The sequence below is a fragment of the Mobula hypostoma genome, chromosome 8 (assembly GCF_963921235.1).
Source record: "Mobula hypostoma chromosome 8, sMobHyp1.1, whole genome shotgun sequence".
Lineage (NCBI taxonomy): Eukaryota > Metazoa > Chordata > Chondrichthyes > Myliobatiformes > Myliobatidae > Mobula > Mobula hypostoma.
In genome coordinates, this window is record NC_086104.1 from 68,882,392 (window position 1) to 68,900,948 (window position 18,557).

An 18,557-nucleotide genomic window follows, 5' to 3' on the forward strand; every position below is an offset into this window, starting at 1 on the left:
AGGAAAAAACCTCGGGCACAAGGGTGATAAATTTAGAGCAGGGATCACTAGTCTGTTGAATTATGGCGTAATGGCTATTACACAGACTTGGCTATCACAAGGGCAGAAATGGCTACTGAATGTTCCAGAGTGTAGATGTTCAAAAAGATGTTCCAGGGAGGGAGTTAAGAGGTTGGGAGTAGCATTGCTAATCAGGCATAGTACTGCAGCTGCAGAAAGAGAGGATTTCATGGTGGGACATCCACTGAGTCAATATGGGTGGAAGTAAGAGAAAAGGAAAGGAGCATATCATTCTATTGGGAGCATTCTATCATTCTATAGCTCTCCTCCACACCCCCCCCCCCACCAAATGCAATAAAGATAATATGGAGCAGATCAGTAAGTAGATTTCAGAATGGTGTTAAGATAACGGTTGTCATAGTGACTTCAACTTCCCTGATATTGATTGGCACTTCCTTAGTGCAGGAGGTTCAGCAGGGCAAAATTTGTTTGCTGTTTCCAGGAAGGAATCCTGACACAATATGTGGATAGCCTGACTGGAGAAGAAGATATATTGAATCTACTGCTAGACATTGAACCTGGTCAGGTCACAAATCTTCTGGTGGGTGAATTTTGGAGACAGTAACCACAATTGCATGACCTTGACCATGGTCTTGGATGAGGATAGGTGCAGGAGCTATGGGAAAGTATTTAATAGGGGGAGGGCTAATTATGATGCTGTTAGGCAGGAACTTGGGAGCAGATCTTTTCAGGACAACTACAATGGAAATGTGGAAGTTGGTTAGAGAGCACTGCATGTAATTCTGGATGGATTTGTTCCCATTGAGGCTGGGAAAGGATGGTAGGGTGTAGGAACCCTTGGTGTTCAACAAGGTTCCCCATGGTGGGCTTATTCAGAAAGTCAGGAGGCATGGGATCCAGAGAAACATGAATGTATAGATTCCGTGTTGGCTTGCCATAGAAAGCAGTGAGTGGATGGAGTCTATTCTGCTTGGAGGTTGGTGGTGTTCCCAATGGTGTTCCGTAAGGATCTGTTCTGGGACCCTGTGCTATGATTTTTCTAAATGACTTGGATAAGGAAGTGGACAGGTGTGTTCATAAATTTGCAGATGACACGAAGGTTACTGGAGTTGTTCATGGTGTAAAAAGTTGTCATAGATTACAAATTGACACAAACAGGATGCAGAGCTGGGCAGAAAAGTGGCAGAAAGAATTCAGTCTGGAAAAGTGTGAAGTGATTCACTTTGGAAGGTCAAACTTGATGACAAAGTACAAAGTTAATGGCAGGATTCTTTGCATGTGGAGAAACATAGAGATCTTGGAGTCCAAGTCCATAGATCCCTCAAAGTTGGTGCACAAGGTAAGCACGCATATTATGTGTTGACCTTCATTAGTTAAGTGATTAAATTCAAGGTTTCAAAGTAATGTGCAGCTGTATAAAACCTTGGTTGGGATCTTACTTGGGAGTATTGTGTTCAGTTCCATTTCTAGGAAGGATGTGGAAACTGCAGAAAGGCTGCCAGGATTTATCAGGTTGCTGTCTGGATTGCAGAACATGTCTTATGAGTTAAGATTGACTGAGCTTAGGGCTTTTCCCTTTAAGGTGATTAGAGGCAAAGATAGAGAGTATAGCCAGTGCTTTTTTTCCCCAGGGTGGCAATGACTGATACAAGAGGACATACTTTTAAGGTGGTTGGAGGAAAGTATAGCGCAGATGCCAGAGATAGAGAGTGGTAAGTGCATAGAATGTGTTGCTAGGGTGCTAGTAGAGGCAAATACATTAGGGACATTTAAGGGACTCTTAGAAAGAAAAAAAAGGAGGGTTATATGGAAAGTAAGAAAGAATCTTGAGGTAGGTTAAGAGGTTGACACAACAACTTGGGTCAAAGGGCCTATACTGTGCTGCATTGTTCAATATTCTTTTGAAATCTGTAAAAATTCAAATTCAAGTTCACATTTATTGTCATTCACCTGTATGCATGTATACCACCAAATGAAATGATGTTGCTCCGGACTAAGGTGCACAACACAGTACAAATAACTCATACAGCACACATAAAGTAAGATCACCACAGATAAATTAGCAAATAATGACATATATTCCAGAAGATTGACATTTGGCACGTAGTGCATTTAAGTCACAAGTTAAAAAATAAAACTCTACTGGCGCTTCATATGTGGTGAGAGCTCGGGGGAAACAGGGAGATCAGTAGTCTCACGGCCTGGGAGAAGAAGCTTTTTCTCAACCTAACATCCTAATGCTACAGTACCTTCTGCCTGGTGGTATGGTTGTGAAAGGATAATTTCTAATTGGCTCTAATGTATTTTATGACAGCTGAACTACAAAATACTAAAAAGAGTGATTTCGGTAGTTCCCTTAAATAAATAAAAAAAAAATGCCCTGAATTTTTTTAATGATCGTAAGATGATATTGAATGAATTATCCCAAGATACATGATACATTTTAGTATTCTTTGCTATTTATTATAGCATAAAGTTTTACTTATAATCTTGTCACCAGAGATAAAAGAGTATTTCTTGTTCATGGATGTGTGAATGACCAAACATTTGATTTCTTTTATATAGAGGATAGCAACAAGGCAAGAAGAACTTAAAGAGCGAGCAAGACTTCTTCTGGAGCAAGCCAGGAGGGATGCAGCTTTAAAAGCAGGAAATAAACAACTGGCCTTCCAACCAATCACACCATCTCAAAACAAGCATTTGAGTGAGGTAATGTCCCTAAGCTGCAGTTACTGATTCTCTATGGCATTAGTTACAGTAAGACATCTCATCTTGAATTGACAAGCTTTATATCAAGTAATTATACTTTGTATTATTATAGATTTGTGTGGGGTTAAGGTATATGTTAAGGTAGATAATGCTAAGGGACAGCATATACACTATATAACCTATTGTTACCCGAATATGTGATTTCTTTAGCTTTGTAAAATCCTGAATAAAGTCAGGTAAAACAGGGGTCCCCAACCTTTTTTGCAGTGCAGACTGGTTTACCCAGAGAAAGACTACAATGACCATGAAGCCTTGCGCGGGCACCAGTGCGCATGCGTGCACCTGCCGATTATTTTTCCACAAATCGTGTTTGGCGATTCTGTTCGGGGCGGGGGGGGTGTTAATCACGACCGGAATATCGGTGATGTAGCTAATTTCGTTCACTCAATTTCATTTCTAAAAGGCTTAATCTAACGAATTTAATATTAAACACACAGCGCATTTTCCTTGCATGAATATAGCGACAAGTTAATTATCAGGGGAGGACAGGGGAGCTAAGTGTTGAACGAACTTCCAGTAGAAGTGTCAGAAGCAGGTTCGATATTATCATTTAACGAAAAATTGGATAGGTATATGGACAGGAAAGGAATGGAGGGTTATGGGCTGAGTGCAGGTCGGTGGGACGAGGTGAGAGTAGCGTTCGGCACGGACTAGAAGGGCAGAGATGGCCTGTTTCCGTGCTATAATTGTTATATGGTTATATAAGTCAATGGCATCATAACATTTTAAGTAACGTTTGGATATTAAACACAGCGCATATTTTCCCCGTATGAACTTATAAAATCATTGCAACGCACCAATATCACTGAATCAGTGGGAGCCCTGGGCTTGCTTTCCTGCAACAAGACGGTCCCATCGAGGGGTGATGGGAGACAGCGATACTCGAACGGGGTTCCTTATGTCCAGTCTATTCCGCAATTTAGTTTTTGTTACATTCATCGCAGAGATATGTTGGAAATGGAAGCAACGTTTTCAGTGCTTTCCTGACTATCTCAGGATATTTAGCCTTGACTTTGATCCAGAATGCCGACAGAGATGTTATGTCAAACATACTTTTCAGCCCGTCGTCATTTGCAAACTCGAGGAGTTGATCTCCTTCCCCCACTGACATGGACGACGTGCGCGTAATGGCTCAATAGTGGGCGTGACAGGGAATGAGGAAAGGTGCAGCTGACTCATATCACCAAATCATATCGTTTCCTCGCGGCCCGGTAGTGCATGCTCTGCGGCCTGGTACCGGTCCGCGGCCTGGCGGTTGGGGACCGCTGAGGTAAAAGACATATTGGTTCCTGAAAAGTACTTATTAAGTCGATTAATTGTTTTCTTTTGTAAATATTTGAGTTATCATGTAATCATAGAGTTTGGTTCCCTTTGACTGCCATGTCAGTATAGGCCTTTCACCCACCTACACTCATCCCTTTTGCCTGAAATTAGATCTGTATCCTTCTATGACTTTCCCATTCAAGTACCTGTCTAAATGTATCTTAAACATAGTGATAGTATCTGATAGCCCAGTCAGTCCAATCTCTCACCATAACTAATGTCCTGCAATCCAAACAATATTCTGGTGAACCTAATCTGAACTCTTTCCAGATAAAAACAAGTAATTCCTATAGTTAGGCACACAATACTTAGTGTGGTCTAAACAGTATTTTATAAAGTTGCAACATAAAATAACCAGTTTTGTATTCTATGCCTCAACTTAAGAGATTCAAGATTGTTTAATATCTTTTCCAGTACACAAGTGTAAAATAGAATGAAATAATTTTACTCTGGATCCAATGCAGCAGAAGAAAAAACACAATAACACAATAATTTTTTAAAAGCGCAATGAGTATAAGTACATACGATAACTTGTGTACGTAGATTAACTTTTGCCCATAAATTGATGCCCAGCACTGAAGTATATGTATATCAGGTTACTCTGAGGGGAAATAATAACATAGTGGTGGATGTGGAGAGGTGGGTTAGTGAGTGGATCATCCTTATTGCTTGGGAAAAGTAACTGTTTTTAAGACTTGTGGATGTGGTGTGGATGCTACTTAGTCTCCTCCTTGATGGGAGTGGGGCAAACAGTCCATGAGCAGGGTAACTATTACTTCAATGTGTTTATTGGCCCTTTCTGGTGAACTTCTGGTTAAGATGCCACTATCGAACATGTGTGACAGCTTTCTAGTAGTCAAGAAGCTAAGAAATCCATCTAAAAACATCACCAGAAATACCTTTCCTGAGGTAAATTGTGCTAAATTATTGCCGCAAGCTGTGAGAGGGCTAGCAATGGCAAGACGAGTTCAGGGGATGAGCTGAAATGGTGTGTTGCGGAATCATTGCAGGTGGAGTTCTGATGTCCTAGGTGCGAGGTTGGATCATTCTAGGTGCTAAGAGGAGAAGTTGGGGCCCGGACAGATGAGATTTGGTGCTAGTACAACTGGTCTGAGTGTGAGGTTGGATCACTTTGGGTGCCGAGCTGATTTGAGGAGCTTGAGAGCGGCTTCGGGCCATGCTACGAAACCTGGGCCTGGAATGAGTCGCTGGGTGACATGGTCTTGGCCCGGAGCCTTTTGCAACAGCAGTCCCCGAGCATTGAGCATTGAGTGTTGATCTGTGATTTTTACTTGTATTCTTCTTCTTTTTCTGTAATTGGGTTCTTTAGGGTTTCTTCCTTTATGACTACATATGAGCAAGCAAATCTCAAGGTTATTTCACTTATACAACCCTTGCTAATAAATTGAATCTTGAATCGTGACCTTTCTGGAAGGTATATGCCTTTAACATTATCCCATCTTCTCTTGTAGCCACTTTCAGGGAACAGTGGACTGAACTCCGTTCATCAGCATTTTCTCATGTGTCACTTCTAGTTGATTTCCCAAAACACTCATCAGAATTAAATTTTACCAGCTGACATCTAACTCACCCGAGCCAATTTTGGATTCATTTAACTAGCTTGCCTTGGATCCCATTGCTTTAATCTTATGGGCCAGCCTTCATGGTAGGTCCCTGTCAAATGCTTTACTGAAGTCCATGGAGACTGTGTCTACTGCCCTGCTTTCATCAATCTTCTTATTTATCTTCTCAAAAAGTGCAATCAAATTAATGAAGCAGGATTTCCCCTGGACAAAGTAGTGTTAACTATCCCTGATCAGATCCTGCCTTTACATAAGTAGCTAATCTTTTAGAATTTTCTGAAGTAACTTCCACACCACTGTCATAAGGCTCACTGGCTTATTATTACCTAGCTTGTGTATGCTGTCCTACTTAAGAAAAAGTTAAAGCTTTGATACTCTTCCTCTCTCATGTACCTCATCTGAGCAAAATGATGATGCAAAAATCTCTTCGGGCCCCAACCATCCTTGCTTCATAAGCAGTCATAATTTACTCTGGGAAGTGTGTTGGTATTTAAAGGTGTCCCTGGGAGTGTCAGAATCATAACAATGATTAGTCTTATAATTGAACTTAACAATCGCAATTTAATATAAAACATGGGAGATAATCTGACTCAAAGTCTCTGTCGCCCAAGATCTCAGTAGAGATATTTTTGTTGTTTTTAAGTATGAGACAAGTATAAATATGAATCATAACAGTAAGAAATTTGCATTTTATCATTATTATTGTATTGTCACCACATCTCTCAGATGTGGTATATTGAATTGGGGTAGATGGTTTAATTAAATGTGCCATGATTTGCACCAACTCTTTGGAGAGTACTAACATTGTGTTTGACTAACCTGAGTTTCATTTTAATATGCTATTCAGTATTCTCTAAACAGAGGTTTTTTGGGGGTTTTCTTGCATACACTTAAACTTGTCAGGAGTTTCTTTGTCATTTGGAATAAAGGTCAGAGAGAGGGATTGTAAAAATGCTGCTAAGTGTTTTTGAAATCATGACAATTCTGAAAATTTAACTCGTGTATAGATCTTACTTGGAACCATGTTGATGTGCGTTATACTAGCAGTGCGTTTCTTCATAGAAACAGAAGAATATCACTAGTTTCAGTTTGTTTCATGCTACAGAAACAGACAATGGTTTTTTTTAACAAAATCCTTTGTTTCAAACTAATGCTTACAATTTGTAAAATTTGCTTAAGAAAATCAAACTTATTTTGATTGCCTGTGAACTTTGATTGCTTATCCATTGTACATGATAAGCACTTCAGCAGTGCTTTCAGGTGCTAAAGATCCTCCAGAAATGTAATCCAGAGGAAAATGTTGGTTTAATGCAAGATACCATCTAGGTTTACAAGATGAAGTGCTTAGCAGGAATGTTTGTGCAATAAGTCAACAAACTTTAGGTTGACACTGAAAATATACTGTCCATACTACATTTTGGTTTCCTGTGCTCATACAGTTCACACTTTTCCCATCAGAAAATTAATTGGTGCAATTCTGCTGTTGTTCAATTTGAAATGCTGCTTGAAGAAATATTTAGTTTCACGTTCACCTGATGCTGAAGCTCCAAAGAGGGTGCCAGGAGCCTTTCTGAGTGACTTTGTAATGAGAGCATGGACATTCTAGCCACTTGTAATCCTGAAATTCTGAGCATTTTATTTATAAGGAGAAAACAGTAGTGTAGCTGGCGGTTAGCTCGCGAGGTTCCAGAGTTCAATTCCGATGCTGTTCTGTGCGTTCTCCCTGTGGAATGCGTGGGTTTTCCCTGGGTACTCCAGTTTCCTCCCACATTCCAAAGACGTACCTTTAGGAAATACCATAGGAAAATTTGGACTTGGGGAAAGAAATGAAAGAGGTGAGAAATGGGTAGAATGGTGCAAGATGAATAATCAGGTCATTATGAATACCTACTTTAAAACCATCCAAGACACTTGTGGACCTGGAAAAGTACAGGTGATAACACTGGAAGTCAAATTGACTTTATTACTATAAACCAAAGATTTAGAAACTCAGTGACTCAATGCAAAACATATTCAGGTGCAGACTGTAGTAGTGACCATAACCCAGCAGTATGTCATGTAAAAGTAAAACTTAAAAAACTAAGGAAACAAAAACCTGAACAATCCCTTGACTACTTGCAATTAATTAAAGAAGAAAACTTAAGACAAAAATTTACAATTGAAGTAAGGAATAGATTTTAACATCTAGAAATAGAATCTGTTGAAGATGATAGCAATCATGTAGAAATGAAGTTTAACTCTCCAAAGGATGCCTTGGTAGAATCAGCAAAGTCAGCGATTCCTAAAAAAAGAAAAAAGCACAAAGAATAAATGGACGACAGATGAAATCAAAAATCTAATGGAAGGAAGGAGACGGAAGAAAGCAAATCTTACAGAATATAAGTCAGTGGATAAAAAAGGTAAAAGTTTATGTCAAAAAGCCAAAGAAGAATGGTTAAACCAGGAATGTGAGCAAATAGAAAGAATCCCTGTTACTGATCCAAAAAGGTTACATCAACAAATCCAGAATATCACTGGTAAAAAGCTCCTCTGTTCTTCAGGTGGATGTTTGAAAGTAAGGATGGTACCATTTTCATCGAAAAAGATGAGATTATGAACAGATGGACTGAATTGTTTGAAGACGATCGAGGCGAAAAACCAGAAATTAAAAAACATTGAAGGTCCAAGTATTTTAAAATCTAAAGTTCATAATGCAATAAATAAGATGAAGATAGGAAAGGCAGCAGGTCCTGATGAATTAGTAATAGAACAAATTATCGCCCTTGAAGATTATGGTATTGTAAAACTTACTGATTTAATCAATGAAGTTTATGAGACTGGAATAATACCAGAAGAGATGAAAAAAATCAGTATTTATCACTCTTCCTAAGAAAGCTGGAGCAATAGAATGTAAATTACATAGGACCATAAGTTTAATGAGTCATATCACCAAGATACTTCTTAGAATTTTGATGACAAGAGCTGAAAGTAAGATACAAGCTGAAATAGGCAAACAATGTGGTTTTGTGAAAGACAAAGGTACAAGAAACGCAATATTGATGTTAAGGATACTTTCAGAACGAGCTATTCAAGTGCAAAAAGATTTGTTTGTTTGTTTTATCGACTACACAAAAGCATTTGATAAAGTGAAGCACAATAAGTTATTTGAAATATTACAGAAAACTCTAGATCTAGATTCAAAAGACCTCCGTCTAATCAGAAATCTGTACTGGGAACAAACTGCCGCTGTAAGAATAGATGAAGAAGTGAGTCAGTTTACGAAAATCAAGAGAGGCGTTAGACAAGGGTCTGTTTTCTCCCCTGATTTATTTAATGTGTACAGTGAAACCATATTACAAAAGATAAGAGACGTCTTGGGAATCAAAGTTGATGGTGAAAACATCAATAATTTCAGATATGAAGATGACACTGTGTTAATTGCAAGTACGGAGGAGGAAGAACTACAAAACTTAATTGATGAAGAAAGAGCAAAAATGGGTCTATCTATCAATTGCAAAAAGACAATGTATAGTGATATCCAAAAAGAAGGAGAATCCTATATGCAGGCTGAGAATAAATGGGGAAGACATAAAACAAGTACAGAACTTTTGCTACTTAGGAAGCTGGATGACATCAGATGGCAGGTGCAACTTGGACATCAGTGTTCTCAAGATACTTAATGCTGTTGTCTGCTGTTCCATAAAATATCATCTGATCATCACCAGAGTACTCATGATTCTAACATCTGTTTTCTATCTCTTTGCTTTCAAACTCTGATAATCAAAAGTTAACATGAAACTAAATACAATAGACAATAAGTGCAGGAGTAGGCCATTCGGCCCTTCAAGCCAGCACCGCCATTCACTGTGATCATGGCTGATCATCCACAATCAGTACCCCGTTTCTGCCTTCTCCCCATATCCCTTGACTCCGCTATCTTTAAGAGCTCTATCTAACGTTTTCTTGAAAGAATCCAGAGAAATGGCCTCCACTGCCTTCTGAGGCAGAGCATTCCACAGATCCACAACCTTCTGTGTGATAAAGTTTTTCCTCAACTCCGTTCTAAATGGCCTACCCCTTATTCTTAAACTGTGGTCTCTGGTTCTGGACTCCCCCAACATCGGGAATGTTTCCTGCCTCTAGCGTGTCCAATCCCTTAATAATCTTACATGTTTCAGTCAGATCCTCTCTCATCCTTCTAAATTCCAGTGTATACAAGCCCAGTCGCTCCAATGTCATTCCTGCCATTGCTGAAATTAACCCAGTGAACCTATGTTGCACTCCCTCCGTAGCAAGGATGTCCCTCCTCAAATTTGGAGACCAAAACTGCACACAATACTCCAGGTGGGGTCTCACCAAGGCCTTGTACAACTGCAGAAGGACCTCTTTGCTCCTATACTCAACTCCCCTTGTTATGAAGGCCAACATGCCATTAAGCTTTCTTCACTGCCTGCTGTACCTGTATGCTTACTTTCAGTGACTGATGAACAAGGACACCCAGATCTCGTTGTACTTCCCCTCTTCCTAACTTGACACCATTCAGATAGTAATCTGCCTTCCTGTTCTTGCCAAATCTCACATTTATCCACATTAATCTGCATCTCACCCAATCTGTCCAAGTCACCCTGTATTCTCATAACATCCTCCTCGCATTTCACACTGTCACCCAGCTTTGTGTCTTCTGCAAATTTGCTAATGTTACTTTTAATCCCTTCCTCTAAATCATTAATGTCTATTGTAAACAGCTCCGGTCCCAGCACTGAGCCTTGCGGTACCCCACTAGTCACTGCCTATATAAAGTATTCACCCCGCTTGGAAGTTTTCATGTTTTATTGTTTTATATCTTTGAATCACAGTGGATTTAATTTGGCTTTTTGACATTGATCAACAGAAAAAGATTCTTTTGTGTCAAAGTGAAAACAGATCTCTGCAAAGCAATCTATATTAATTACAAATATAAAACACAAAATAATTGATTGCATAAGCATTTAATATGACCCCTCTAATATGACATGCCAAATCATCACTGGTGCAGCCAATTGGTTTTAAGTCATATAATTAGTTAAATGGAGACCACCTGTGTGCAGTCAAGTGTTTCAGTTGATTGTAGTAAAAATACACCTGTAACTGGAAGGTTCAACTGCTGGTTGTGAGTGGGAAGATAGGCTGAGAGAGGAATCGAGTTGTGACTGGAAAATGGTGGAGAGAAAGAACATCAAAGAGCCAAGCTGTTGAAGGAAGTTTTTGGCAAGAGTGGAAGTGAACTAGAGATGGAGGTCGGCGGGAAAGAGGAACAGAATGGAAAGAAGAAGAAAAGAAAGCAGGGGTACGGGATATCAAACTCTGAGGAGTCAGAGGATGATCAAAACAGGACAGCAAAACAATGGAAAGAAGGTGAGATTAAAGCAATTATAAAACTAAGTGAAGACAGGGCATCTTTTGGTGATTGGAACCCAATTCGTTTGACGAAGATGCTCAACAAAATTATAGGCGAGATTAAAGGAGCAAAGATTTTACGAAATGGATCACTATTAGTGATTTGTCGGGATAGTGCTCAGCAAGGCAAAGTGATAAGATTGTGTAAAATAGACGACAAAGAAGTACAATGCTCAATACCCAACGATAGAAAATGGACTAGAGGAGTTATTTCGGGAATACCAACAAAAATTACTATGGATAAGATTAAACAGAACATAAAAGGAGCAAAAATTATTGAGGCCAAACGTTTGAAAGTTACAAGAAACGGGAAAAAGTGTGATAGTTTATCGGTAATGATTAACTTTGATGAAGAGAGATTGCCGACTAACATTTACTTAGGGTATGTGTGTTATGCGGTTAGAATATATATATACCACCACCTTTAAGATGCTATAAATGTCAGAAATTCAGGCACATTGCGGCGGTCTGCAGAGGAAAACAAAGATGTGGGAGATGCACTGGAGAACATGAATATGGGAAATGTGAAGCGGGAGCTAGGCTGAAATGCTGCAATTGTGGTGAGGGAACACAGCACAGCTTATCGAGGGTACATGTGTAGCAAGAAGGCGGCTGAGATACGATATGTAAATATAACTCAAGGAATCATCTATGCAGAGGCAGTGAAAGAATTTGGTGAAAAGGCTGTCAAGCAAACAAATATAGGGAATAATAAACTGGTGAATTGTGAGAACTGTAATATGAAAAATAAGGATACACTATTAATGAGTAGAAAGGATTTCGTGCTTTTTATGGTGGATGCAATTAATTGTTCAGTGCAGTGCAAACAAGCAAAAGAACTGAGAAAATTAAAATTATCGTCAAGTCTGCAGAAAAGTATCTTGGTATTAAAGGGAAACAACAGGAATTCTGCAGATGCTGGAAATTCAAGCAACATACATCAAAGTTGCTGGTGAACGCAGCAGGCCAAGCAGCATCTATAGGAAGAGGCGCAGTCGACGTTTCAGGCCGAGACCCTTCGTCAGGACTAACTGAAGGAAGAGTGAGTAAGGGATTTGAAAGCTGGAGGGGGAGGGGGAGATGCAAAATGATAGGAGAAGACAGGAGGGGGAGGGATAGAGCCGAGAGCTGGACAGGTGATAGGCAAAAGGGGATACGAGAGGATCATGGGACAGGAGGTCTGGGAAGAAAGACAAGGGGGGGGGGTTGACCCAGAGGATGGGCAAGAGGTATATTCAGAGGGACAGAGGGAGAAAAAGGAGAGTGAGAGAAAGAATGTGTGCATAAAAATGAGTAACAGATGGGGTACGAGGGGGAGGTGGGGCCTTAGCGGAAGTTAGAGAAGTCAATGTTCATGCCATCAGGTTGGAGGCTACCCAGACGGAATATAAGGTGTTGTTCCTCCAACCTGAGTGTGGCTTCATCTTTACAGTAGAGGAGGCCGTGGATAGACATGTCAGAATGGGAATGGGATGTGGAATTAAAATGTGTGGCCACTGGGAGATCCTGCTTTCTCTGGCGGACAGAGCGTAGATGTTCAGCAAAGCGGTCTCCCAGTCTGCGTCTCTTCCTATAGATGCTGCTTGGCCTGCTGCGTTCACCAGCAACTTTGATGTATGTTGGTATTAAAGGGATTAGGTGGGAAGAGGTCAAAGAAACGCTGAATGGAAGATCCAACAGTTCACAGGCAGGGGAGATGGAATCTTAATGGCAGTATATTTATTGCAAATGGTCAAGAATATAAGAGATGTTTCAGAACTTAAGGAAAATCTTCGGATTTTATGGTTGAAGCCCAGGGTTAAATGTGCAGAACTCCAACGACAAATAGAAGTACCTGACAAGAACAACGGTGAGTTGGGAAGAGATTGGAAAATGGAGGAAATTATTACAGGGATACAAAAGGAAAAGAAATTTGTTGCAAAGTGAATTATCTACATTCAGATTATAAAATGAAAACATGGAAACAAATGAAGAAGAACTCCGAGGTCTCAGTAAACAACTGCAGGCTACGATCCAAGAAAAGGAAAACCTGAAAAAAAGCAGATAGACTTGGAAAAACAGCAATTTTAAAAGTATAATGTGCGATAATTACTATTCTTTAACAAGACGATTTTAGTCTTACAAGTGATATAGATGAAATCAACGTAATCGAGGTAATGCAACTACACGAAAACGTGACAAAATTAGGGAAGAATAGCAGTTTGCGGCATTATCTAATGAGCACATTAAGCAGTCACAAGGAATTGCAATTACAGAGTGATGCTAATAGAGAACTGCAGGCTGAACTAGATTGTCTAAAGTAAAGAAATCCGGGACATATTTGGTTGGAACACAAGAAGTCTAGCAGGTGGCGGTAATGCACTGAAAACTGGTTGTCAACCGCCATAAAACTAAAAAGAAAAAGAAGAAGGTTGAACTACAGGTGAGTCAGTATCCTGGCAAAAACTACACCATGAAGACAAAAGAACATTCCAAGCAACTCTGCTAAAAAATTATTGAAAGCACAAGTCAGGAGGTGCATACAAGAAAATTTCCAAGTCACTGAATATACCTTGGAGTACAGTAAAGTCAATCATTAAGAACTGGAAAGAATATGGCACAGCTGTAAATCTGCCTAGAGCAGGCTGTTCTCAAAAACTGAGTGACCGTACGAGAAGGGGACTACTGAGGGAGGCCACCAAGAGTCGTATGACAACTCTGGAGGATTACAAGCTTCAGTGGCCAAGATGGGAGAGACTGTGCATACAACAACTGTTGTCCGGGTGCTTCACCAGCTGCAGCTTTATGGGAGAGCGGCCAAGAGAAACACACTGTTGAAAAAAACTCTCATGACATCTTGGCGAGAGTTTGCCAGAAAGCATGTGGGAGACTCTGAAGTCAGTTGGTACTACAGTCTGATAACACCAAAATCGAGCTTTTTGTCCATTTGACAAACACCGCACATCATCAAAAACACACCATCCCTACAGTGAAGCATACCTTGGCCGCATTGTGCTGTGGGGATGTTTCACTGCAACAGGCCCTGGAAGGCTTGTGAAGGTAGAGGATGAAATTAATCCAGCAAAATGCAGAGAAATCCTGGAGGAAAACCTGGTGCAGTCTGCAAGAGAACTGCGACTTGGGAGAAAATTTGATTTCCAGTAAGACAATGACCCCCAAGTATAAAACCAAAGCTACATAAGAATGACTTTGATCCCATAAGACCATAAGATATAGGAGCAGAAGTAAGACATTTGGCCCATCCGGTCTGCTCAGCCATTCAATCATGGGCTGATCCAATTCTTCCGGTCATCCCCACTCCCCTGCTTTCACCCTATACCCTTTGATACCCTGGCTGATCAAGAACCTATCTATTTCTGCCTTAAATACACCCAATGACTTGGCTTCCACAGCTACTCGTGGCAACAAATTCCACAGATTTACCACCCTCTGACTAACATAACTTCTCTGCATCTCAGTTCTAAAAGGGCCTCCTTCAATCCTGAAGTCGTGCCCTTGTGTCCTAGAATCCCCTACCATGGGAAATAACTTTGCCATATCTAATCTGTTCAGGCTTTTTAACATTTGGAATGTTTCTATGAGATTCCCCCTCATTCTCCTGAACTCAAGGGAATACAGCCCAAGAGCTGCCAGACGTTTCTCGTACAGTAACCCTTTCATTCCTGAAATCATTCTTGTGAATCTTCTCTGAAGCCTCTCCAATGTCAGTATATCCTTTCTAAAATAAGGAGCGCAAAACTGCACACAATACTCCAAGTGTGGTCTCACGAGAGCCTCAACATCACATCCCTGCTCTTATATTCTGTACCTCTAGAAATGAATGCCAACATTGCATTCGCCTTCTTCACAACCGACTCAATCTGGAGGTTAACACTTAGGGTATCTTGCACAAGGACTCCCAAGTCCCTTTGCATCTCTGCATTTTGAATTCCCCATGCAGTCTGACAGAGCTTGAACAGTTTTCTACAGAAGAATGGGGAAAATTGCCTCGTCCAGATGCGCAAAGCTGATACAGACCTATCCACACAGACTCAAGGCTGTAATTGCTGCCAAAGGTGCATCTACTAAATACTGACTTGAAGGGGGTGAGTAATTATGCAATCAATTATTTTGTGTTTAATAATTGTAATAAATTTCAACCAATTTGTAGAAATTTGTTTTCATTTTGACATGAAAGAGTCTTTTCTGTTGATCAGTGTCAAAAAAGCCAAATTAAGTTCACTGTGATTCAATGTTGTAAAACAATAAAAGATGAAAACTTCCAAGGGGGTTAATACTTTCAGTAGGCACTGGATTTGGAGAATGCTGCAGCACAGGTTTTCCAGACACAAAGGACCAGATACAGTCTGCAACCACTGAAAGATGGAGGCGATCTTCCCTTCCTAAAACTTTTTGCCCACGATGTTTTGTGGAGCTTTACCTGGTTTCTGATTATTCTTCCTTCTTTGCCCTCATGAAGGGAGAATCGGGTCTAACTACCTATTTCCAAGCAACATACACAAAATGCTGGAGATACTCAGCAAGTGAGGTAGCATCTGTGGAGTGGAATGAACAGTCGAAGTTTGAGGCCAAGACATTTCACAGATCCAGCATTTTGTGTGTGTTGAAAAAACTTAAAATCAGATTGTCAAATGGATGGGTCTTACTAGCAAAGTATTCATTTTGCACCCCTTTTCATCTTTTGGCTAATATAGTTTCCACAGTCTTTTAGTGCCACATTTTCCAGCCAAACACTGATTCCATCATTTGTGACCCCAGTGTCTCCTAAAATCACCTCCATAATGCAAACTTTGTGTCTTTACTGTTAATTCTTTCCTCACTGATCACTTGGATCTGACAACGATAATCATTATTTATATAGTGTCTTTAATGAGTTAGAAATACCCTAAGGAATTTCAGAAGAATTGATATAAATTGGCCAAAGAGCTAATTATAAAAATTAAAAGAACAGCTAAATGAGGAAAGAAATGTATAGAGCTAGTGAGAATTTTTGAGCTTAGTGTTTCGGTAGCTGAAGGCACAGCTTCCAGAGGTGTAATAATTAAATTTGAAGATGAGCAAGAGGCCAGACTTAGATGAGAGCAGACAGTTTGAAGGATTTTAGATCTTGAGGAATTACAGTGATAGAGGGAAATGAAACCATAGAAGCATTTGAAAATTAGGCCTAGAATTTTAAAATTGAGTTGCTTAACACTGAGCCATAATAAGGCAGCAATCATGTAAATAGCAGGTGACCAATACCTGTGTGATTGGCAGCAAGCAGCATGTAATGCATATTAAAAATGAGGCACATAGTGGGAATGACCATTTTGAGAAAGGCTGAGAGGTCAAAGAGCTGCTGTTGAGGTGAGAGTTGTGCTTTTTTCTCTATTTCTGGAAGGTACTGGTAAATAAATATATGTACACTAAGGCAGTAGTATGGTACTGCTACAGGATGTGGAAGATCAGGGGTTTCCTGTGGGAAGTGTGTTCAGCTGCAGCATAGAGCAGTTAGATCTGGTGGCCTTCCAGGTGAAGTGACACTTCAGTGGTGAGTCTACTGATGTCTTCTACTATATCCAGTGCTTGCAGTGCAGTCTCCTCTACATTAGTTAGACTCAACATAGATAGGGGGAATACTTCATCAAGCACCTTTGCTCCATTCATCACAAAAGGCTGCCTTGTCCAGTGGCCACACATTTTAATTCTTCTTTCCATTCTCATTCCAACATGTTAGTTCATTGCCTTTTCTACTGCCATGATGAGATCACTCTCGGATTGGAGGAGCAACACCTTCTATTCCATCTGGGTAGTCCCTAGCCAGATAACATGAAAATCAATTTTTCTAACTTCTGGTCATTTCTCGCCTTCCCCTTCCCTCTTCTTTCATTTCCCATTCTGGTTCCCCTCTTACCCCTTCTCCTCCTCACCTGCCCATCACCTCTCTCTGATGCTCCTCCTCCTCCTCTTTCTCCCATGGTCCACTCTCCTCTGCTACCAAATTCCTTCTTCAGCCCTTTACCTCTTCCACCCATCACCTCCCAGCTTCTCACTTCATCCCCCTTCCCCCACCCATCTACTTTCACACTCGCCTGGCTTCACCTATCACCTTCCAGCTTGTACTCCTTCCCCTCTCCCCAACTTCTTACTTTTGCTTCTTCCTTCCTTTCTTGTCCTGATGAAGGGTCTCTGCCCAAAACATCGACTATTTATTCCTTTCCATAGATGCCCCGTGTCCTGCTGAGCTCCCCCAGCATTTTGTGCTTGTTATTCTAGATTTCCAGCATCTACAGAATCTCTTGTGTTAAGTAGCTTAGCTGGTATGTTTAACAAATTGATCAAGTAGCAGATACAGAAGGAAAGAAGGTATGTGTTTTCCAGTGAGAACAACAAGTGTAACCATGTAGTGCAAGAGTCCCTTGTGCTCATTTCACTCCCAAAGAGATGTTGTAATCTCCCTGTACCACATGGTATTAAAAGCAGAAATAGTATAGAGCAGATGAATGAGTGGCTAAAAAGTGGATGCATGGAAAGGTTTTTAGGTGCTAGGGTCTATTGTAGCTGGAATATGTACAAGAAAAACCAATTACACTTAAACTGGAGGGGTCCAGTATGCTTGCAGGGACATTTGCTTGGGAGGGTTTAAACTAATGTCAAAATCAAAGTAAATTTATTATCAATGTACATCTAAGTCACCATATACTACCTTGAGGTTCATTTTCTTGCAGGAGTTAACAGGGAAATAAAGAAATACAATAAAATTTCTGAAAACTATATATAAAGACTGACAAACAGCCAATGTGCAAAATAAAACAAATTGTGCAAATAAAAAATAAATAAATAATACAGAGAACATGAGTTGTAGGGTCCTTGAAAGTGAGTCTGTAGGTTGTGGTGTTTAGTTCAGAGTTGAGGTGATCCATACCAGTTCAGGATCCTGAAGGTTGTAGGGTAATAACTGTTCCTGATTCTGATGGTGTGGGACCTAAGGCTCCTGTACCTCCTACCCGGTGGCTGCAGCGAGAAGAGTGCATGGGCTGGATGTTAGGGGTCCTTGTTGATGTACATTGCTTTCTTATGGCAGTTCTCCGTGTAGATGTGCTCAATGGAGGGTTTTGGCAATGATGGACTGGGCTGTATGCACTACTTTCTGTAGACCTGTCCATTCCTTGGCATTGGTGTTTCCATACAGGGCTGTGATGCAACCAGTCAAGATGCTCTCCATGGTGCATCTACAGACAATTGTCGAATTTTTAGATGACATACCAAATCTATGCACATTTCTAAGAAAGTAGAGGTGTTGTCATGTTTTCTTTGTGATGGCACTCCCGTGCTGTGCCAGGATAGAACCTGTGATATGATGGTGCCAAGGAAAATAAAGCTATTGACCCTCTCCACCTCCAATCCCTGAATGAAGACTGGCTCCTGGACCTCCGGCTTCTTTCTAATATATTCAAGGTATAGATA

General features: G+C 40.4%; 1 protein-coding gene across 5 annotated transcripts in view; it reads left to right on the forward strand.

The window, feature by feature from the left end:
- The window catches only part of ehbp1 (EH domain binding protein 1), a 433,955-nt gene that overhangs the window by 268,924 nt on the left and 146,474 nt on the right, over window positions 1-18,557 (forward strand). For all 5 annotated transcript variants that reach the window (XM_063056084.1, XM_063056086.1, XM_063056088.1 and 2 more), the window contains one exon: window positions 2,587-2,730. In XM_063056084.1, the coding sequence (XP_062912154.1) occupies window positions 2,587-2,730 (144 nt within the window). The remainder of the gene's footprint in view (window positions 1-2,586; window positions 2,731-18,557) is intronic.